At 39.6% G+C, this 24,006-nt stretch overlaps 4 protein-coding genes across 4 annotated transcripts in view; all 4 read right to left on the reverse strand.

The window, feature by feature from the left end:
• Positions 1–24,006, reverse strand: part of LOC146485328 (glutamate receptor 4-like) — a 51,277-nt gene that overhangs the window by 14,447 nt on the left and 12,824 nt on the right. Inside the window, exon 7 of the mRNA XM_085103530.1 lies at positions 3,317–3,433. Within this exon, the coding sequence (XP_084959656.1) occupies positions 3,317–3,433 (117 nt within the window). The remainder of the gene's footprint in view (positions 1–3,316; positions 3,434–24,006) is intronic.
• LOC146485329 (uncharacterized) lies at positions 4,414–6,675 on the reverse strand (the record flags this gene model as incomplete). The annotated part of the gene is made up of 4 exons (XM_085103511.1): positions 6,583–6,675; positions 6,268–6,399; positions 5,117–5,356; positions 4,414–4,691 (listed from the first exon to the last, which is right to left on the reverse strand). Coding segments are annotated over exons 1-4 (738 nt in total), but the record flags the coding sequence as incomplete, so codon positions are not given.
• LOC146485330 (glutamate receptor 4-like) lies at positions 16,297–22,445 on the reverse strand. Its single transcript, XM_085103490.1, has 5 exons — positions 22,097–22,445; positions 19,256–19,618; positions 17,980–18,150; positions 17,398–17,545; positions 16,297–17,014 (listed from the first exon to the last, which is right to left on the reverse strand). Exons 1-5 carry the CDS (start codon positions 22,383–22,385, stop codon positions 16,972–16,974), a joined length of 1,014 nt encoding a protein of 337 aa, XP_084959616.1. The 5' UTR covers positions 22,386–22,445; the 3' UTR covers positions 16,297–16,971.
• The window catches only part of LOC146485331 (glutamate receptor ionotropic, kainate 4-like), a 3,143-nt gene continuing 2,325 nt past the window's right edge, over positions 23,189–24,006 (reverse strand). The window contains exons 3-4 of the mRNA XM_085103191.1: positions 23,815–23,934; positions 23,189–23,482 (exon numbers count right to left, since the gene is read on the reverse strand). Coding sequence (XP_084959317.1) covers positions 23,189–23,482; positions 23,815–23,934 — 414 coding nt within the window. The remainder of the gene's footprint in view (positions 23,483–23,814; positions 23,935–24,006) is intronic.

Genomic DNA, 24,006 nt, shown 5'->3' on the forward strand with positions numbered 1-24,006 from the left:
TGCGTTTCCTATGGTGGACTAACGACTACAGTCAGCATCCAGACGTTTATGTTATGGAGGTACACATCTTCGGGGCCACTTCATCCCCATGTGTTGCCAACTCTGTCCTGAGGAGAACTGCCACTGATAATTCAAAGAAATTCAGTCCAGAAGTTGCAGCAGTTGTTGAGAAGAACTTCTATGTCGACGACGCGCTACCGTCGTTTAGCAGCAACACCTTAGCAACCAGAATGGCAACAGACCTCGCCGAAATGTTAGATCATGGTGGCTTTCGCCTAACGAAGTTCATGTCCAACAGCAAAGAAGTTTTGTCCTCGATTCCTGTCCAAAGAAGAGCTACATCAAACCTGGACCTAAGGCTAGATGAATTGCCGGTGGAGAGGGCACTGGGTGTTCGTTGGTTTGTCGAGACTGATGAACTGGGGTTCGAGATCAAGAACCTGAACCGTCCTGAGACAAAGCGTGGAATCCTGTCTGCTGTCTGTTCATTGTACGACCCACTCGGATTTGCTGCGCCCGTAGCACTCACAGCAAGAACTCTTATACAGGACATATGGAAGGCAAAGCTAGACTGGGACCAGCCATTGGAAGAACACTTCTTAAAGAGATGGAGATCTTGGGCCGCACAGCTGCCCTCCTTGTCTGAGCTCCGTATCCCACGCTACTACTTCCCTCCTGGAGTGGACCCGAAGAAATGCAGACTTCAGTTACATGTCTTCTCAGATGCCTCCGAAGTTGGATATGGCGCATCGGCCTACCTGAGGATTGTAGGTCCAGATGACTCCATCCATTGCTCGTTTGTCATGGGAAAGGCAAGAAATGCTCCCATCAAGTTAACTAGCATCCCAAGGCTTGAATTGCAAGCAGCTGTCCTTGCCACGCGCCTAAACAAGATGTTGAGAGAAGAGCTCGATCTGCCCATACAGCAAACTAAGTACTGGACAGATAGCGAAATAGTGCTTCACTACCTGAAGAATGAGAAGCGCCGATTCCAAACCTATGTCGCCAATCGTGTGGAAGAGATTAGAGAAAACTCACATCCTAATGACTGGAATCATGTACCAGGTGCCTTAAACCCAGCTGATGATGTCTCCCGTGGCTTGAACCCTTCAGATCTGAAATTTAACCAACGCTGGTTACGAGGGCCAGAATTTCTCTGGCAGCCAGAATCCCTCTGGCCCACTGCAGACTGTAAGGAAGTCCCGGACGAAGCTTTAGAATTGAAGAAAGAAGCGCACGCCAATCATGTTGATGTAAACATCCATTCTGTCGCTCAACAGACAGACTCCTCTGCATTGAGCCCGCTGAGCGTAACGGCCAAAGATGTCATGGATCGCATGTTGAACAGTTGTTCTGATTGGACCCGGCTAAGACGTCGGGTTGCTTGGCTTATCCGCTTCGTTCATTTTCTTCGCAATCGAAAGACTACCCAGAGAGGCCACCTGACCCTTGAAGATTATGATGCAGCTACTATAGCCATCACGGGAATCGTTCAACTTTCTGCCTATCCTCAAGAAATTAAAGACCTAAAGGCCAAAGGTGCAGTGAGGCCGTCCAGCAGTATAGTTGCCCTGGACCCAATGCTTGATGACCATGGCGTTCTGAGAGTTAAAGGCCGCATAGTAAATCCACCTGTCGCTGATGCTGCTAGGAACCAAGCAATTCTACCGAGAGACCATCCCATAACAGCAGTGATTGTTCGCCATGTTCATGAGTCAATTGGCCACTTGGGGCGCGAGCACCTCATATCAAGGGTGCGTGAGAAGCTGTGGATCCCTCAGATTAGAGTTCTTGTTCGTTCCATCCTTGGGCGATGCCTTCGTTGTAAAAGGTTGAATGCCAGACAAATAGTTCAGCAAATGGCACCCCTTCCATGATGGCTTACCAGCCTCCGTTCTCGTACTCAGGAATGGATCTGTTTGGTCCCCTCCAAGTGAAGCATGGCAGAGGTACAGCAAAGCGCTGGTGTTGTCTGTTCACATGTTTGAATACTCGTGCTGTTCACCTCAAATTAGTCCAGTCAATGAACACAGATGACTTCATAATGTGCCTAAGGAGATTCATCAATCGCCGTGGAGAGGTTTCAGAATTAAGATGTGATAGAGGATCCAACTTTGTAGGAGCGGAACGAGAACTGAGAGAAGAGATCAAGCAGTGGGATCAGCAGAAAATTGACCGTGAGCTACTTCAGCGTGGATGCAAGTGGATTTTCCAGCCGCCAACTGCCTCTAGCATGTCAGGAATTTGGGAACGTCTTGTGCGCAGTGCTAAGACTGTCCTGAAGGCAATCCTTGGAACCCAAATGGTCTCTGAGCCGGTCCTCCAAACTCTTCTGACGGAAGTTGAGCGAGTACTAAATGGTCGGGCTCTGACAACTAATTCTGATGACCCGAATGACCTCCAGCCACTCACGCCTGCCCACTTCCTGATGCAAAGGAAAACAATCTGCCTTCCTCCAGGTGTGTTTCAACCGGCGGACCAGTACAGAAGGAAATGGAAGCAAGTTCAATTCCTTGCCGACCTGTTTTGGAAGAGGTGGTTGCGCGAATATTTGCCGACACTGCAAGTTCGAGGGAAATGGCACAGAGCCCTACCTAACCTGAAGCCAAACGCCCTGGTTTTGTTGATGGATGACAGTGCACCTAGAGGGTATTGGAGTCTGGGCCGAGTTCTGGAGGTCTACCCTGGCTCTGACGGGATGGTGAGGACGGTTAAGGTCAAGACTAAAGACTCTGTCTATATTCGGCCGATCCAGAAGCTGTGCCTTCTGGAAAATGACCTTGATAGTGCTAAAGCTTTAACTGTGAACTAGAGACGTTGGGCGTCCTAAGTCGGATCGTCCCAAGGCGGGCGGAATGTTTAGTTTCAAAATGAACAAACTTGGACTTGACTTTGTTTACGTTTTATTTTTATTTCACATTTTGTGACCGTAACATAAAGTAGCGAGTATTTTGATCATGTGATCTTAGTGAGTTTTCAGCGAAGCACGTGCTTGAATGTGTGTTGAGAATCTTCGCAGTTTATAAGCAGGTCGTCGTTTAAATCCGCACAAAATGTAAGTTTCTTTGCACCTTTAGTTTGTCTTTCGCCTTTTCTTTAAGTTTATTTTGTATTGTCCTTTATTTTCTCTAGTTTTCACCGGTAGTGACAATGTTGTGAAATCGCTCGCCATGATGCTGTAAACAAGTAAATACAGAGATACATGAGAATAGAGTGTTAACAACCCAACCGCGTCGAATTATTTGTGCAAACCCAACAAGAGGAAATGCCAATTTTTTCATACGTTCAATTACCTTTACCTCACATGCCACCCTACCTTGTCACTGGTATCGTAATTCTTTTCCACTGCCTTTTCCAGTTTATCAGAAGGTTTAATGTAAATCCTCAAAGCTAAAACCACATTGCCTGAGAGACTTGTTAAGTCCCCCGAGACCTATAGTAGAAGGTAAATGTTAATACTGTTCCTGATTAGTAAAACCTCCAGTGTTGATAATTGGTTTGCGCTAGGCCACTTTTGATACTTTGATAAAACTATTATTATTGAGGTTCTAATATCTTTTTGATTAACATTTTAATTGTGAAGAGCTTTAGCCTCCATGAAGGAGAACAGCCATCTAATTGTGAAGAGCTCCAGCCTCCATAAAGGAGAACAGCTATCTATTTGATGTTATTGTTAATCACAACGTAACACTGCCCAATATGGTCATGGTGCACTCAATATTTTTCGGTCGTCCACACGCAAAAGATATCCTACGATATAGTTCGCGTGCCCCGGAGAAAAATGGCGAAATAAAGATCGTCCAAGCTTTTCTGTAAAAAAATGTGTTTTGTTATATACGTACCCTGTTATATCCTCCTTTATTATCCCCTGCTTTTGGCCAACTCAGCCTACGCCCTCGTCGGCTAAGTATCAGGCGATATTCCGCAGGATAATTGTTAAATATTTCAGAAAGGATACTTAATATTTGACCATGGTCTGAGAAAATCTGGCTGGTAAATGTCATATGCGTGTGACATGCTTTCTCAACCTTTCACTGTTCGGTTTCACTGTTTGCGGGTTGGGCAGATTACCGTAATTTTAAGCCCAAGTGAACGTAGTTTGGATAGCCAATACTAAGTATTCTATTCATCTTTAAAACAGAATCAATCGTTTCTTTTTCCCTCACCTGTCCTTGTAATATCCATTTAGAGTCATTGTTGTGTTTAAAAGGTTTCTGTAACAAAGGAAATACAAATATAACTGAAGAAGACATTGGAACCCCAGGAAAAAAGTTACCGGTGGAAGAATAGAAGGAGGAGAAGGAGGAGCGAAAGAAGAAAAAGAAGAAGAAGAAGAAGAAGAAGAAGAAGAAGAAGAAGAAGAAGAAGAAGAAGAAGAAGAAGAAGAAGAAGAAGAAGAAGAGGAAAAGGAAAGGGAAGGAGGAGGAGGAGTAGGAGAAGAAGAAGAAGCAGATTACGACGTAGGAAAGACAATATTACCTGCTGTTTTAGTAGGCGTTCCACTTTTTCTATACTTGTGTAAAGAAGAATAACGTCTGGCCCATAGTTTGTTATTTTCTCCACTGCTTCACGGACTGATGCTGCCTGATCTTCATTTGCTTGGTCTTTTTCATTTAGCTGCACAAAATGTATGGTGAACTTTGCACTTTGGGATATGGTATAGAAATATCCAGCTTCATGTAGACGCCCCTCTTTTAAAGAGATTAAAGAAAAACTTTGGTTTTTGAACATAAATGTATTTATCATAAGAAGTCGTTTAAAAACTCTCATGAGAGCTTTTAATAATTATGTGGAGACTGATGGGTACTATGCGTGTCTGTGTTTACCGTTTGAATGGGTGACTTACTTCAATAAAAAAAAAGCATTTCTAGTAGACACATGTCTAGAAATGCACCTTACCCTGGGTACTTCATATAAAACAGACCTTCATATAAAACAGACCTTTTTTTCGTTTCCATATGACTTCATTTTTGACAGAACTATTTCTGTTTTGGTTAGAATTAAGGTTACGGGACACCTTGTGATGTCTATCATACAGTTCATGAATCTCATAAGCGTGCATTTCTGGACATATCTTCTTTAAGAGACATTAAACAAGCAGTTAAGGAATCTGTACCATCGAGAACAAGTGCTATCTTGTTCCACTGGAATGTGTTGAGTATGTCAAGTGTAGCATACGCGTAGTCCCTGTACCCCGCTGACATCTCAATCGCATTTTCACACTGATCGCATGGCCTGTCGTTTCCATAGAGACGTATGAGGGGAATGCCGGTTACTTTGGAGAGTACGCAGGTTGGGTACTTTGTCTGGCTTCCCTCGATAAGTGCAACGACGTTTTGTTGCAGTAACGCTAAAGCTAAAACAAAAAAACCTCAAAGTATTAGTTGGTAAATGGTGTAATAAAGCAAAGGACTAACGTATTGTTTATGTATAAATCATAGGCTCCTTATTGCCTCATTGGCACAAATGAAACAACTATGAAACAACCGGCTATCAGCTTGCATTTCACCCATTCCTCAGCTATCAAGTAGAATTTCGGCCCATTTCTAAGCTATCAATTAACTAAGTAGAAACTTTTGTTAAGCATCAACTACACAGTTATTGACAAGTTATTTACAAGTATAGTTTACACTATACTCAGGCAAATTTTAGCCATCTCAAGTAACGGTTTCTTGACGCTCCTCACGTTTCAATTTTTGGATACAACTCAATATACAATGTAATACTTATTTAATACAACTACAACTTCTCAATACACAATCCAATACTAATTATGGGATACAACTACTCAATGCACAATCCAATAATTATTGGACGTAACTACTCAAAATACAATCCAATAATTATTGGATACAACGGTAAACTGCCTTTTCTCAGATCATTGTTATGATTTCGGCCAATTTTCAGCTTATCCTCATATACAACCTGTGATAAGTTTAATATTCTCGGAGAAATTTAATACCTTCAAGGAAATTTACAAAGAATGTATAGGGTCTTTGCAAGAATCTTGGTACTTGTTTCTCAAAAGCTATTAAACATATCAAACTCAAATTTTCAGCGGTTTCAAAGTTTGCCAAGTTTTTTCATTTTATATCTACTTGTTTTGTTTATGTTAATTTATGCTAATTTTTGCTGCAGCGGGGCTGTTGAACGTGTAAACCGGCGGAGATCCTCGTATTGAGTCATGTCTCATATGCCCCAAAGCCCATGGAATTTTGCTGTTGCCACTTGAAAGACGTGAAAAATGTACACATACAAATATGTTACCTTGATTGAATAGGTTGGTGTTCTCTGTCGTGTTGATGGATTTGAAGACAAGTGAAACATTGCTGAAAACACTCGTCTTGTTGGCGGCGAAGCGCATTGCATCATACACTGCTGAATTTCCATGAATAACACCTATAAAGACCGGACGGTAGGGATGTAGTTTTGTTTATTAGATGCGAAACTACCCCTCCCTCCACTAAAAGAGGTTCCCAACCCACCCTCCCCCTCCCTTCCCCGACCCACCACTAATTCATTTACTTCTTGTAGCTTTCACTTTAAAGCATCGATTAAAATCGATTAGTATATTTCACTTACCGAATGTATAGTTTCTGTTTTTCGTTTGAACCTTTTGAATGGACGAGACACATATTATAAACGTGATGTAAATGAGTTCTCTTTCCATCTTTAACAACTAAATAGGAAAGTAAAGAAGGGAAATCAGTATGCTTAGAAATAGTTACTAAATGCCAAAAAAATGTTCGATGTAAGCAATTTAGATTATTAATAAGCGTTAAGTATTTTTAGATTAAGAATACTAGAAACAACTGTCAGAAGCTAGTGCGAGATGTACATTTTCAGTTCATCGATGAAATTATCCGATTCGATTTTTTTAAGTGAATTCGCAACTTGTGAACCAATAAAGACATGTTCTCACGTCAAAACAAACTTTGAACTGTCCTCGCAGCTTGAGAAGTTGCCTGGAAGTGTATGGCTGCGACTCACATTAAGAGGACTCTAAATTTTCCCACTGTTTACCTTTCTTGAGAATGCTACTTCACAGTTTTACATGATTGTGCTAGGAAAATCAAAATACTGATATATGTGCAGTGTTTCAAGGTACAGTGGAACCTCTATTTAACGAACCTCTATATCACGAAGTCCTCGGTTGATACCAACGACATTCCTTTTAAAATGCATAGAACAGAACCTCGATGAAACCATAGTTACTTGAGGGAATGGTTAGGAAACTTTGCCATGAAAACGATGATGATGCAATTTATGTTGGAAAGTCCGCGATTCTGCACAATCCTTTGTTTTAACGTTCAAACCACAGTTGAATATCTTAAAAACGTTTCTATTGGTCAGTTGCTCCAAAACATTCCAAACTCTATCGTTGTTTGTGCAGGGTTAAGGCCAAAAAGGCAAACAAAAACATAGAACAAAGAAGTTTGTCAGGTTTCATAACCATTGCCTTCAATTAACTATTATAGAACTAACTCTCAATAGACTGGGTAATGAGGCATACTGTGAAGGAGGAGGGAACCGGACTGAGGTGGAAATTTACATCAAAACTTGAGGACCTTGACTTCGCGGACGATGTCGCTTTAATTTCCTCAACGCAAAGACACGTGCAGTTGAAAACAAACAGGCTGGTAGAGAATGCAGACAGGGCAGGCCTTCGGGTAAATGTCGGGAAGTGCAAAGTCATGAGAGTAAATGCGAGGAATAACGAAGCCATCACAGTGAACGGTGTGGCGTTGGAAGATGTAGAGAAGTTTACTTTCCTGGGCGCCACAGTATGTAAACAAGGGGGTGGCGAAGAGGACATCAAGGCTAGGCTAGGGAAAGCGAGAGGAGCGTTTGTGAAGCTAAACCGAGTATGGAGCTCCAGCAGTGTGTCGAGGAGGACGAAGATCAGGCTATACAAAACATTGGTCAAACCAGTTCTCATGTATGGTTGCGAAACATGGAAAATGAACGAAAGTGATGCCAAGAAAATCGATGTGTTTCAGAACCGATGCCTGAGATTAAATGGCAAGATAAGATCAGTAATAGAGAGCTACTGGAAAGGGCTAACGTGGAGAATTTGAGTGAAGAGGTAAGAAGAAGGAGATGGAGATTCATTGGACACATCTTGAGACAACAACCTGACAACGACTGTGTTACAGCCCTAACATGGACCCCAGAGGGAAGGAGAAAGAGAGGCCGGCCAAAAACAACTTGGCGGCGCACGGTAGAAAAAGAGAGGTCCAAAGCAGGGTGGCAGTCCTGGAGTGAGGTGCGCACTGCAGCGCAAGACAGGAATCGCTGGAAAGCCCATGTGGAGGCCCTATGCGCCACCTTGGCACCAGGGGACAAGTAAAGTAAAGCCTGAATCCCTTGGCTCCCCCGTTAAATCGAGATTTTACGGACGTGTACGGGACAAGATAATTTAACATGCTTAATAACTTGCAAATGACTTCTAAAGAAGTGGTGCTTAACGCTGTTGATATTTTAAAGGTATAAAAAAAGATTTAGGCAAAACAATTTCTCCAAACATCAACAAACAAACCATGATAATACCAACCCTCAATATGACGAACAAGTTTCCCTAAATCCCTTGATACCTCGTTAAATCGAGGTTTTATAGATGTGTTTATACGGACGTGTACGTGACCGGATTATTTACAATGTAACATGTTTGTTAACTTACAAATGAGTCTTAAAAGAAGTGGTACTTAACGTTGTTAATATTTTATAGGTATAAATAAAGATTTAGGCAAAACAATTTCTCCAAACATCAAGAACATTTTCCACTGCATTATTGTTATTGATGTCATTTTCTGCGAAACGAAGGCACAAAGAAACACTATGTTTTAACTGGAGTCATTTGTGAGCGAAAATCCATGGGTTCATACATTCGGTGCGGGTTTCTCCATTAAAACGTTATTTCTTGCATTTCGTCTTCATTTAATTGAAGAGCTAAAGAGACAACTATGAATAAAATTTTGCACACTACAAGTACGTCGTGAACGAAGGTCAGAGTATAAAGAAATTAACACCACCAGATTCTGCTGGGCCAAGAAATGAAAAATGAAGTTGCTTACCATAATCTGTAAACAATTATGGTAGCTTCAGCATGTTATTTTCTTTTCATTTCGAATTGTTGACTTTAAAATTTTAAATAAATTAATTCTAGTTAATGATCGTGGAGAAAAATAATCAAGCAAAATAATTTTCTTGGCTCAATTAATTTTGTCATTGTCATTGCTGTCATAGTAGGCCCTGGAGTGCGTTTCTCAAAACTCCCGAGAACTTTTCGGGCCCGAAAAGCTCCTCGTAAAGCTCCCGAAAACGATTTCTGGTGTTTCTCAAAGCATGCGAACAATTTGGACCCGAGATAAGTCGCGTCATTTTCCCCGATAATTTTCGGGTGCTAGAGAGCTCCCGAAATGCGTTTTCGCGAATGCTTTTTTCAGTGAAATGGTTGTATTGCGTTACGATTATCAACGAAAAAGTTATCCAAGACGAGAATGTGAGTTAATTGACAGATACTAGGCTAGACTCAATCTAAAAATGTCAAAAAAACAGGAAAAATTTCTGAAAATCTCACAAAGCTTGCATGCGCCGTTTTAGTGGGCGCAAGAACTTTAAAGATTTTGTTGACTCCAGTAAATTTACGAAAGTAACTCTTACAAATCTGTTGTTTTCAGTTGAACTTTTAAAGAATGTCAACCGACAAGGCAAAAGAAGAGAAATTCGTACTTAAAAACTTGATTTTGGAGAGATTATAGACCAAATCAAGACAACTTGATAGCTTCCTCACCGGTTCACATATAACTGAGTTTGATATTTGTGGTTAAATTTTATATTTGAAGTGTATAACGAACAATTAATTCTGTCTCTTTTAACGTAAATCGGTTGAGAAGGAGCTGAACTTCAAAACCCACAAATGTAGTCAAATGTTTTCAAACTGAAATTGGCCTATTTACTCGCCGAGATTGCGAAAAACTGTAACTGATTCATGGCGATCGATTTCGTTCTTTAAGAATTATTAAAGCTGAACTTAAGCTTATTTTATTATACTGAATAGAAAGCTTTCACTTAGTATATAAGTCTTCATACAGTGGACAACGTTGGCTTAAGTTTTGTGTTGACTTAAAACATCTCGATCGCCTTTATATAATCACAAACCGCAATCGAAGGTCTCATTCAAACAGTTATTGCCACTCTCCGTTTGTGTATATGGTAAGTAAGCGCTAGCTTAAGATTCTCATTTCGTTTTTGATGTTTTTGACAGGTTACTGAAATTTATCCTCGGTGTCTTAAATCTAGATTTAGGTATCCCTTAATTTATCATTTCATCCTCAGGTAATGTGGAAAAAGTATTCGCCAAACAGCCGGTTGTACAGCAACTTCGTTAAAGAAATAAAAAACATCAAAAAAAAAAAAGATGAAAGATACCCACCTTGTTTGATTCTGGGAAACTTTCATCGGACAATGCTAAGCTGCAAATGTGATAAGCCCTTTTTCTTGCAATACTGCTTATTTCTGATCAGCCTCCACTACGAGGTTTTGAGTTCGTACTAATGCGGTGTCCGAGGATGCTAAGATTTGCTCAAAACCAAAACATCCCACTTGTTTTTATTTTTTGGTGATTTGCAAGCAACGTTTTCAGTTCATTCAAACGAGTAGCCAATAGTATTATGGAAACTTTGACAAGTCTTGACGGTTTGACAGATACATGGAAACATTGACAAAACAACAAAGGTGATCAGTAAGGTCAAGATTAAAATAGAAACCAAACAGCCTTCACGGTGTGTACGAGTTAGCTCAGTAGTATCTGCGTTGAAATCTGTTTTTAGGAACAGCATTTACACGTAAATTTATTTAACAAGTACAGTTACAGTTTTCAGCTAGGAAAATAAAAGTTGTAATAATAAAGCCGTGTTCTGAAATAATTTTTCCAGCTCTAATCGCACTATCGTAGCCGGTAACACGAATAGATTCCCGAAAATATCGGGACACATTTCGGGACACTTTCGGGTGTTCTGAGAAACACTTTTCGGGACCCAAAAAAAACACCCGAAAAGCGCCCCGAAATGTTTTCGGGCCCGAAAAGTTCTCGAGAGTTTTGAGAAACGCACGCCTAGTAACGTAACACAACTAAACAAAGAATGGCTTATAATTTCCTCCTTGGGAAAATTGTCGACAATGCATCAGTTTCCTTCGTTGAATCTTTACAGGTCATTCTTAAAAGCATTTTTATAACAAATTTAATTAAACTCAATTACGAAAAAAATTATCAGCTGAAATAGATGAATTACTATCCCAAACTTTTCGGTGTAAGTTAAAAAGGAACTAAGTAGAATAACTGTCCTATCCTCAATTTTAACCTTGAGTCTTTCTGACGAATATGTTCAATCATAGGACGTGATTCTTTTCGACAAGGGATAGCACTCATTCTGATATCTCCACAATGCAGTCTTTTTCTTGGTTTTGTTTTAAGCTCTTGATGGTTTCAGTTTCTCATTTTAAAAATATTCAAAATTTGTTAGTGATTGAAAAAATGAGATACAACAAAACTGTGAGTTTTTCCGAATGAAACATGCTTATCTTTGATATCACTATGGTATATATCAATATGTCCTCTAATTAACCTAGAATTCTGTTTTATGAGTTAAGAAATTTTTAGTCTTCAAGAATGTCCTTAAATGTTAACCAACTTTCTTTTTAAAAACATCACGAAAGGCTCCTGTTTAGTGCACCTATTAAATTCAAAGTCAGCTCTTCGCTAAAAAAGTTAATTTGAATGTAGTTATTTAAAGTTAAATTAATTCAGATATTTGAGTTCTATTTTAGCTTAGCAATCGTTAAATAGAGGCTATGCGTATGGAACTTACTTGTGTAACGATTCCCCTCGGATTGATACAAATGAAGAATCTTGTTGCGAGTCTGCAAATTATTAATGCACTGGAGCAAAGGCGCCACCTGCCAAACTTATGATTGTTGTGGGATACAAATTAAAGTTCATTCTTTTGGCAAAAAATCCACCAAACATCTTTCCTGAGACAAGTTTGACTTGAGTTAATGAAACACTAAGGTTTCAAATTTCTACAAGGGGTTGGAAGAAACATGGAACTTGTTATTGAATAGTCGCTTTTAACAAAAAAACACAAACAAACAATAAAGGGTGATGAAATAATGCTGCTGGATGTATTGTTAGTGTTTAATAATTGATAGTAGTTTACATTTTACCTAATTTATATGAAAATATTGGAGTTATGTGCTATTCATAGAGTGACAGGTCTGATTTCCAGCCGCGGTCACTTCCAGTTTCCCGCTTGTGATCATTTTGGCTTAACAAGTCCGTAGTCTACCCTCGCTTCTCCTTGTGAAGGCGTAGCGTAGTGGTAACCTTGTTGGAATTTCGATTGGTCGATCTGAGGATCGGTGGTTCGAGGCTGGCTTGGTCTCTTAGTTGCTGTGTTGTTTCCTTAGACAAGAAACTTTGCTCCACATTGTGTCTCTTCACTCAGGTGTATAAATGAGTAACGGCGACATACTGTGGGGTAACCCTGTCATGGAATAGCCTCCCGTCGGGGGGGAGGGGTAGAGTACTCTTAGTTGCTTTATGCAACAGAAATTGGGTTAAGCTATCTGCTGAAAGTGTTGCTTTCTAGCTTATTTTTTTTAATGTCAAGATCAAATTAGAGTGCCCATGGTAAAACCTTTCTACTTGCTGGCTTGAAAAGAAATAAACCAAACAAACAGATGAAGAAAAATGCGGGAAAAAAGTTTGCCATAAAAGCGTTTATTCTTGTTCAATTCAAGTCTTTAATAAGGACAAAATTCAAAAGGAATATATTGAAAAAAATGGCTGCCAGTGATGACCACCAAGGAATATAAATGGGAAAGAAGTATATATCAGCCACCATTCAACTGATCTCATTTTCAATTACCTGAGACGGGAATATCTCGTTGGTAGGGTCGCTGTTTATCTAGAGAACGTTTCCTTTAAACGCCACAAGGACATTGACGGTTGCGGGACAAGAAACCAATTATTTTTGGACGTAGATAAATACATTTTATTAGCAACAACAATGTGAGCGTAGCTTCCTTTTTATAAAGGAGCGGTTATGTTAACAATACTAAGTAGCTTAATTGTGGGAGAAGAAATCGCTTATTTTTGTATGTAGATACACTTAGGTTGGAATCAATAAAACGAGTGTTTTTGTTTTCTTAAACAAGCCGTAATTCTTTAACAGTATTAAGAAGCTAAATTTTTGCTTGCTGTTTTGTTTAAATATGTTGTATATAGGTTTTTATATTCAGTTATATTCTTTGGATTTATATGCTTAGACAGCACCTACATTGATACCAATTTTCTTTAACTGAAGTAATAATTCCTATAAAAAAAATACCGTAGTTGTAGTCAGGCATGCTTATATTAAGAGATAAAATGTGTTGTCACTGACTAGAATCGTAAAAAAGTGTGGCGTTTAGGTTAAAATACAATAACCTTCTTCAACAAAATTAAAAATTGCGTCCAAGTTGTAAATGAGGTGTTTTTAAGAAGGCAAGAACCTCCAGGGATTGGCCAAGATTTTATTCATGTCTGGAATGTGTATGTGATTGTTGATTGAATTCGGCTCGCTAATAAAGCAACCATGAATTTGATTTCGACGATGTAAAGATTATGGACCGTTGTTCCCAGTGGCCACGCATATTGTTTTTTTTTTTTTTTTTTACTTTTCTCTTATTCCATTCCTTATTAGTGTTACTGAGCTTGGTCCGTTGGGTAAATATGAAATATTCCTCTTGGACATAAGCTGTAATCTCAATGTAAACTGAGACTTCATCTCAGTAGTATTTTAAACCAGGCAATATCCTGCTGGGCTTGTTCAGAACTGCTGTTAGGCCTACAAATAAGAATACAACAATTAAACAGTAAAACATGATTCACGCTTGACAAGTATCAAAATAGGTATGAAATGCGTACATGTGTCTACTCAGTTATTTTCTAAGGAGAGTAAACTTGAATCTCTCTATGATCTGGAAATGCTGTTGTATTAATTAAATGTGGACACGTTTCGAAGAGGGACATAGTTAGGTGAATTCAAAATATTATAAAATTGACGCTGTAATATATTTTAAACCGACGTTTCGGCAATGCTGCCTTCTTCAGGGTACAAAACCATACCGTTAAAAAGCTCGTTAAATTTTCCCGCATGCTTGAATTCATAATAGCGCGCGTGCGCGCATCACACGTGGCAGCGTGTGCCAGCTCCCAAGCAAGTGAAAAAAAAAAAAAACTAAAACTAAAGTCCTGATTAAAGCCACTAGGACTAACAGTTCTATATTTGAATATCAACCGCATCTACTGCCTCTTCAGGTATTCTTGGTTGGCTAGGCCTGCCTTCAAAACCGCAACCTTCAGATCTTCGAGTGTATGATTCTCTTGGTTGAAATGGGTGGGCACAGGAAGGTCATTTCTCCCGTTGATGACATCTCTTCGGTGCTCCCTGAACCTGTCCGTCAACATACGACCAGTGCCCCGATATAAACTGTCGATGGACATTTGGTGCATGTTAAACAGTAATCCACGTTGTCCGTGATGCGGGAATAATGTCCTGTGACATTAATCTGTCCTTTATATGGGTTTCATCCGAATACATAAGGTTTCGTTATTTACTTACTTAGGCCCTTTGCTCTTGGATAAGCATAAGCCATCGACGACCACTCGCCAGCGCACTCTGTTCTGGGCTGCTTTGGCTATCCCGCCCAAGTTGTTTCCTTGCAGCTTTAGTCTTTCCTCCGTGTCTCGTATCCAGCTGTTGCTAGGCCAGCCTCTCTTCCTCTTTCCCTGTGGGTTCCAGGTCAGGGCTTGGCGTGTCGTACTGGATGCTGGTTTCCTGAGGGTGTGTCCGATCCAGCCCCACTTCCTCCGCAAAATCTGCTTTGCCACCTTTCCTGTCCCGCTCGCTCCAACAGATCTTCATTCGTGATTTTCTCTGGCTATCTGATCTTATAGATGCGTCTCAGACAGGTGTTGAAGAATGTCTATTTTCTATTTATTATTTTCCTACATCTGCTTGTGGTTATGTGACAGGAGCGCCAGGTTGTCAGCAAAGTCGATGTCATCCAACTGTGTCCAGAGAGTCCACTGTATCCCGTTGTTCCTGCCTGTTGTGGTGGTCTTCATGATCCAGTCAATGACTGGGAGGAAGAGGAACGGTGATAGCAGGCAACCCTGGAGGACTCCGGAATTCTCTTCTCTACATCAACTTCAAAGACTTTGAGAAGGCTTTCGACAGTGTGGACAAATTACTAAGGCACTACGGAGTTCCAGAGAAGACCATCTCAATTCTCCCGATGTACGTACCAGGACATGAGCTGCAGGATCGCCCTGACCTGGTGTCAGACAGTTTTGAGGTAAAGACCCGGAGTCCGCCATGAGGTTTCCTGAGCATGTCTTAATGATCAGCTGAACGGGTGAAGTCACATTCGATTGCGGGCGCCAAGGTCGAATGGAGAAGAGTCTGCAACAGTGTTTTGACTGCAGTTAAAGTAAATGCATAAAGGGGAACGTATGATATTATTCTATTTTTCTTTGCGAATTGAAAGACACAAAACATTTATGGCACATGTCATAGGTTTATTTCTACTACACTAGTCGCATACATATTTTACATTTGATTGAACTATCCGGTCACCTTGAAGTCGCTTCTACCACGGCGAAAAGCAGAACGAAAAATCATGAAATAAGTTAAAATTTTTAATTGGTCAGGCCCATCATATTTGTATAAATTGCATCGTGTCACACAATGTGTTTTGGAAAAAAAATTTCACTTCTCTAAGTCAAGCGGTGGATATTAAAAAATTATTCCACAAGGTCGTTATGTCAATTAATAGATAGCTAACTAGTCAAAAACTGCCTCGTTGGCTATAATCATCTAATGTCCAACAGGCGCGAGTGGAATAATTTAAATTTTGCTAGATCTTGTAAATTTAATTTTAAGAAGAAAAACCACAGAAAACAATTAAATGGCCGCTACTTCTTGGCATGTAAGCCAATCAAAACTCTGGATCTTTCCAATGATCCAGTTTCAAATATAATTGTGTCAATAACAAAATGCTTGAATATGATTGGTTCTTAACAGCCCATATTTATAGCTTAATTTTGCTATGTAACTCCAAAACTGTCCGATTTGACCGGTCCGATTACAAGAAGCTTGTAATCGGACAGGTCAAATCGGACAGTTAAAGAACCAATGAAAAATCAAGTATCAAATGCCACTAGCCAATGAAATTTCACTACATGGCACATGATAACCAATCAAAATCAATGAAAAAATTGTGACCAGGTAAGCTGTTCAGCTTCAACTGGAAAAGAAAAATGGAGGAAACTAACTGGTCCAGTGACTAATTTATTCAGACATTTTTTCTTTAGACTTTGACAGCTGAGATTCTCGCATTTTGTTATCGGCACAATTCATTGGTAATAGGACTTCGTATCGTACAATTCAGGGGTAATCAGGCTCGTAATTTCAAATCGAAAATTGAAATTACTAGCCCAATTACGCCCTGAATTGTACTCCATTCAGTCTTATTACCATTACATATAAACCTGATTCAATCAAAGTTAGCCAAAGAACTGCATAATCACCATGACACTGCCCCTTTAACACTTAAGCTGTATTAAAAGTTAAAGAAAATCTCTGTTCCATCGCTTATTTTAACTTTAGTTTGAAGAAGCCAAAGTCAAAAGGTAGCACTAAACGAATTTACAGGAGACTGTATCATTAAGCCTAAGACCATAATTCAGAACTGCTACCGGATATTTTGTTATTTGAGTAGCTTAAACTACTGTAAAGTTGACCGATACGCATCATCTGTGGTTAGCATATGAGAACTGTTGATTGAGAAGTCATCGTTGTTATTGTAGAATATAATCAACCATGCTTGTGGCTTTTTCCAGGCAATGTGTTTGTGACCAATCCGTTACACAGCTTCTGCGTGGACTTGCACAGAACGAATGCTTGGGCTACAGACATGAAAAAAAAGTAGCATAACTCCTTCAATTCTCTGTAGACTAAAAGCATGGGTTTTACCATCAGTAAGTTGACAAAACAACCTTTTTTTTTTAATTTCTCTCACAACAAATGCGACAAAGTTGTTCACAGAGGGATAATTTTGTCCAGTGACAAATTAGTCACCCAGCAGCTCAGTACAAAAGTTACTGTACATTTTATGCACTACACAGCGCCCCTGCTCCACTCGTTAAAGTTATCCGCTCTTTAAACAAATGGAAACAGGTTACTCAACCTGGGTAGGAGAGATACCACACTGACTTGTCCAACAGAAAAGTAAACAAATAAGAAAACAAGCAAAAGATAACACAATGAAGGTTCCGGCCTTAAAACCAACCTTTTAGTTTTGTTGAGTGTTTTCAAGTTCTCTCGTCGATTCCAGAAGAGTTCTCCAATCAGCGTGAAGAACGCTACAAGCAAACCAGTACCCATGACCACATAAACACCCAGCATGCTCTTCAGATCGATTCTCTTTTGTGACAATGCTAATAGGAGAAAAGCAAATGCTCTTGTCAGCAAAACCATTCTCCACAGCTAAAACATGCCGAATAATGAAAAGACGTTTTGTAAAGAAAGAAGGATCGTACCCTTCATTCGTTATTGCAAATTTTAAACCATGAATCTAATGCCAATATATAGCTAGCTGGGCGAGTGTTACTTTGTGAATGATAAAATCACGAGCGTTTTCAAAAGACAGCCAGATTGTAACAAAGGACCCAAAACCATGTAAATATTAAGCGAAATATAACAACTTTTCACACAAAGTGTGCCATTAATCTGAAATAATGTACCCATGTTTATCTGTTTCCAGAGATCTCCACAGAGATGTGAGGAAATGTTTTAGTCTGCCAATGTTCTCAAAACCAAAATATAGCCTCCATAATAATTTACGTCTGTACATAAAAAGGGATTGACTCACTTGTTTCTTGTTCTTTAGGACAATTATTGGTGCCCTCCCACCAAGCTCGTTTCCTTCCCTCCAGAAAACCGTTCTCGTGCAGGTTTAAGATTGCCAATGAAAACTCCTTCACAATGGCATCGTTTGCTTGGAAAGCGAATCCCAACCCTTTGGCCGCGCCCAATCCTGGAACTGAAAACAACTTGATTCTTTAACCAATTAGGTTAAGGGCCTCTTTATGTCGGCCTGGTTTACCAAGCTGGCCCGGTTTTTGAGATCTAGCCTTGCGACTATTGCCTTTGGAAAGAGTTTGATTGGTTTTTTCATCTCGGTAAAGACAGGCAGAAAACAGAATTCATCCCACAAATCGAGCCAGTCTGGTTACTTAATTCATATGAAGAGGCCCTATGTGCACTACAGGATGTAACCACCTTCACACAGTTACAAATATTTTCTGAGGATTACTCGTCATTTTGATGGTCAGCGTTTAATTTATTTGTCTACTGCTTGTCGTTTATTTGTGCCAATCGGCCGGAAGAAGTACACTTCCCAATAATATGAGCAACGTGTTGCATTGTGTCTCTCACTAAATTCTTTTCTGGTGTTTCGTTATAGAACTATATATATATGCCAAGGTTGCAATTGCCGTGCAGCGTAAACAAGTTAGGCAAGTCTGGTACATTATCTTCTGCAGTTGTGCTTTTAAATCAAGCTAATTATCTGTTGTGTTCTATTCAAGAGTTCCTCCTAACTAGCGTCTTGAAGCATTTTGTTTATGATCAAGAATAATAACGCATTTGTGTTAGACCAATTGTGTCAAAAAACCATGCAGCAGATTATCCTTAGCCTGTTAACAGGCTCCTAAGTGGGGTATTGGGCGAAAAGAAATATCGGCAAGCCGGGCGAGCGGACGGCGGTATGGGGGCTCCTCTCCGAGCTCGATTTTTGTCTTCACCCTATACCCTACTTGGGAGCCTCTTCACAGGCTAATTACCCTTGACATAATCCAATTTATAGCGTCTGCATACGTTTATTCATGTTACTAAGTTCGATGTGGATCATCATCTACACACTAAGCCAAGTGACTGAGGTCCAACCAATTTGCTTTGTAAGTGTGAACTTTCAAGTACGACCAAAGACATTTGAGATCAATGAGAGGAAGTGATGACGTCATTGGACGTGGGAATGATGTCACGATTTCCAAATGACGGCCATATTGGATATGTCAATTTGGATTCTGGATTGTCCGAAAATACCACCAAATTTGGCCGAAAGTTACTAATCCAAAAACGTATACCTGTCATAAGGTCGCAGGGCTGATGGTTGGCAGCATATCTGACAATCGCACCATCACTAATAAACACAGACTCTTCTGTTTCTCGTAACCACTGAATTGCTGCTGTGGTGGTTTTGACCCACGTTTGTTCAGCTTTAATTCTGTTCCAAATCCTCTGGTGTGTTTCATACTGGCTCATCTTGAAGAACTCGTAGGTGCTCCCTGATTCTAATATTGCAACTTTGTAGGATGATTTTAGGATGTCTTCAAGGTTATTGATTGGAGAGGCGGCGTTTTTGACCGTGAAGAAAGCTGCCAGGTTTGCGGTGTATGTTGAAACGCAGATAAGTATCCAGAACCAATAACATCCGGTCAAAATACGAGCTAAAGAAAATAAAACAATATTTTAATTTCTGTATGCTATCCAAGTTACCAGAGCAACTAGAAATGGTGATATCAACAGTCACATTGCTGAGCACCATTTACAAACGAGCCACAGAATCGACTGGGACTCTGCCAAGTGCATTACCTACAGTGCAAATTACTATTAACAACTCACTCTGGAAAGCTGGTTTACTAACTTAGAACAAACGCAACGCAACCGATGCCTACAACTACCTGCACCATACAAACGACATATTGACAACAACAACGAAACAGACAAACAATAGACATTTTACTAACAATAGAGCCACGGACTTTTGATTAACAAAAGACGGAACCAAACGCACCAATCACTTTTTACAGTCTTCACAGCCAATAACATCACGGCTTACTGACAAACGACCAATAACATCTGGACTTCGTTGACCAATCAGGTTAACAGCCAGAGACTTATATACCACCTACTGACGTTCCACAATTCCTTTGATTCTGAAGATGACTTCCGCTCAGGTTGTCGAAACGTCAGTCAAACTCACCACAAACAGTCCTTCTCAGGACTACACTCACCCGGATGATCATAATTTACGTACTTATGACATGACTCCTGGGTTCAAACCATTTACAATTTTATCCAAGTTACCATCGACACATGAGAGGCAGAAACCTATTTTACCCCTGGGGGACAGAGGTGCAAGCGTGGTGAGAGTACTAGCCTCTCCCTAATGTCTCCCGGGTTTGATTCCCGGAGTTACCCCCAAATTTGGGTTGAGTCTGTTGTTGGTTCTCGTCTTAGGTTCTCCGGTTTACCCCTATCCACGGAATACCAAAGCTGCAAAATTTCAAATCGACCTGGAGCGCACTGACACCTTTGAGACAAGCTCATAGAAGCTTACTGACTCTGTTGGTAAAGAGGTTCGATTTACATTTACATCCAAAAAAGTGCCAACAACGATTAGCCACCTTAGTTGACACGACCGGTAGTAGCACACAATCATTTTTCTTGCGAAAGGCAGTAGTGAGGGGCGCACCACGGTTTCCCCCTTTTCGACGTGGTTTCTCATTAATCTGAGGTGGCATAAATTAACGCCGATGACGTCACCGCCTATTGTCTTGCTCACTCATTATAGGATGACGTCATATTTAAGTTTAGTCTTACCAACAGGTTACGACCTGGTTTGACAGGTTTATCAATGATGTCATGCTCTATTTTTAACTTATGGCAGTCATGCGCGGTATCACCGGTTTGACAGGTTTTTGAAGTTATTTTTGGATACATGACATCATATGGCATATTACATACATACTTTATTGTATAGCTCCCCTTGGGGGGTTTTTCTGTCATACATGAAAATAAAAATAATAATAACAATAATGAAAACTATTTACATTTGGATGATAATATAGAGAGAAAGAAAAAAATACGATAATAAAAAAAACGATCAATTAAAAAATTCTTAAAAAGTCTGTTTAAAAAAAAAAAACGCTACGTTTTCCCGTGTTTCTGATATGCTTCAATAAATGATTGTAGATTTTTTTTGCTCCACCGAAGGTGAAAGCCCTTTGGCCTTTCGGAAGCCTACACTTGGGCAGTATGAAGTCATTATTTTGCCTGGCGTTCCTTTGGTGAATTTTTGAAGGGTGTTGAAGTCATTCTCGAAGATAACCGGGAGTTATGTTTTTCATTCATTTGTATACAGTAGTCTATTTTCATTGTCCGACTTTTTACGAATTTTTTAATTCATCGTTTTTTTTCATTATCGTATTTTTTTTCTTTCTCTCTATATTATCATCCAAATGTAAATAGTTTTCGTTATTGTTATTATTATTTTTATTTTCATGTATGACGGAAAAACCCCCCAAGGGGGACTATACAATAAAGTATGTATGTAATATACTATATGATGTCATGTATCCGAAAATAACTTCAAAAACCTGTCAAACCGGTTATACCGCCCATAACTGCCATAAGTTAAAAATAGAGCATGACATCATTGATAAACCTGTCAAACCAGGTCATAACCTGTTGGTAAGGCTAAAATAAAATATGACGTCATCCTATAATGAGTGATCAAGACAATAGGCCATGACGTCATCGGCGTTAATGTATGCCACCTCGGATTAATGAGAAACCACCTCGAAAAGGGGAAAAGCGTGGTGCGCCCCTCATCACTACTAAAGGCAACTTGTACGCGTAAAAAACAAAATGTCCTTCAGCCTATTCTTCCAGTATCAATCTGAATTAAAATAGTTCTGATCCTTGACTCTCCCACGCCCTTCTCCGATAAAAAAATTATCATAAGCAACAACAACTGCAATAGTCGCAATAATGATAATAACACCAACAACGGCTACAACAACAACAACAAGAACAAAAGCAAAAACGCTGGCCAGGGTGGGGCTTTGGTACTTTTGGAAAATCTCAAAATTGATGAACCATCCGATCATAACATTGAATACCTTTACATGCCGCTGCTATACCTGATAGACTCCTGGGCTGGTTTTCAGCTCCTTGCTGCAACATACAAGCCAGTGTAAACCACATGCTGTTAGAAAAGCTGAACTCCTCAGACGTTCCACGTCCATTCTTGCCCTTGTACCCACAAGGACTGAAGTAGTTTATGGCAAACACTGCAACAGAGATGACCACCATACTGGCAAGTGTAGCAAACCAGACGTTGTTGTGAAAAGGATTCAAAAACTGCAGATAATGAATTCTCCCGCTGTCGGACGGCGCTTTCTTGAGTAGCATTTCGCTAGTGTAATACATAATCGGTAAGCTGAAGTCCACTACTTTCTCTCGTCTTTCCGTTATGGTCAATGCTACAGCAATATCTGCGTTCTATAGAAAATAGGAATCGCTGATTATCCAAGTAAGAATATGTGACTCCACTATAGTACTGTACAAAAGTAATTTCAATGAATTTGGCTCAATTTTTTTCGGCAAAATTTCAACAAAATGTTAAGAGGCTTTTAACAGCTTCAAATGAAAATTAGAAATTATTATATGTTTTGATGAAACTTTTTTCACATCACAAGCAGAAAATTCTGTTGAAATCGACAACAAATGACTTAAATTTCGTTTCGAGAAAGTTTCTCTTTCTTTGGACAAAACACTTTATAACAACAGTATTTCATCCACTTAAAATATAATTGGCACAACTTTGAAGCCACATAATTAAAATGTAGCATTAAGGCAACAAAGCCAACCCAGCGCACTGGTATTACCAACAAATGCTAATAAACATAAAAAAAATTAACTGTGAATTCTTCTTGGTAATGTTGTTTGAGTCACCGACCATTAAAAATAGGTTAGTAACTGGGCATGTGATCAGTGGGTACTCTTGGAGTGCGCGCTTTCCTTCATAATTAGGAGATCTGTTGTTAGGGTAGCCTGGCCTATTCCTTTTTTATTATTTCTAGGCTGAAATGAGCACGTTTTGTATCTAGCTCCAGTTGAAATTCTTTAATGTTACGATCAGTCGTCAAATCATCAATAAGTCATGAAGAGAAAACAAAGAAAATCATTTTCAAGAAGTTTGGAAAAAACGAGAAGTGTGTTTCATCCTATTTTCAAACATCTCGAAGATGGTTAAGAAATTCACACTTCTCGGTGTTAATGGAGATCGCATGAAATACTCTTCCTCGTGTTTGATATGACAACTCACAAACCTTATTTATTAGCTCTGCAACCATCCCTTTCCAAGTTCCATTTTCCGTTTCCCCGCCGTACAGCCCGTCAGGGGAGAGGTAGATGTCATACGTAAAATGAAGTTTTTTAGCAAGTTCGTTCAACAGATCGATGCAATATCCTTTATATGTAAATGTCCCATCATTTTCATTATTCATCATCAGGAACGGATCACCCTTTTTGGGTAAAAAATGAAAAGAAAAGCTTTTAATCGAGTGTAATCATGGCGCAGTGCTTATAACGACATGCGAATAGATTCATTTACGTGATTCATTTAGATTCATTTACTCAGAAGTTTCGTGCATCCTTTTTCAGTATGAGTTAGAATAATTTACAACGTAATCTTTTCCCCCCTCTTATTCCAAAAGAATAATCAAACAAACAAACAAACAAGCAATTGAAAACAGAAAATCTCCAAACATAGGAACATTCCTCTGAAAAAATGGGTCAACAGTCGCTCTCCATTTTATCGGAAACTGACTTATCAATTCATTTATTTTTCAGTTACCATAACAACAACAACTCTAAGGTTCCTTCCTTCCACATTTCCTCCAGTGGTTTGGTTATTCATGTTGGGCTGGATGTTTTCATGAAACACGGCTTGTTTAGTTGCGTTCCACGATCCTATCTAATAATAGTGATAAAAAATGAGATGTGTTTTGTTAATATAGCACAACAGAAATAGAAGGGAGACAATCAG

Source organism: Pavona decussata, unplaced genomic scaffold, assembly GCF_977016875.1.
Source record: "Pavona decussata unplaced genomic scaffold, jaPavDecu1.1 SCAFFOLD_26, whole genome shotgun sequence".
NCBI lineage: Eukaryota > Metazoa > Cnidaria > Anthozoa > Scleractinia > Agariciidae > Pavona > Pavona decussata.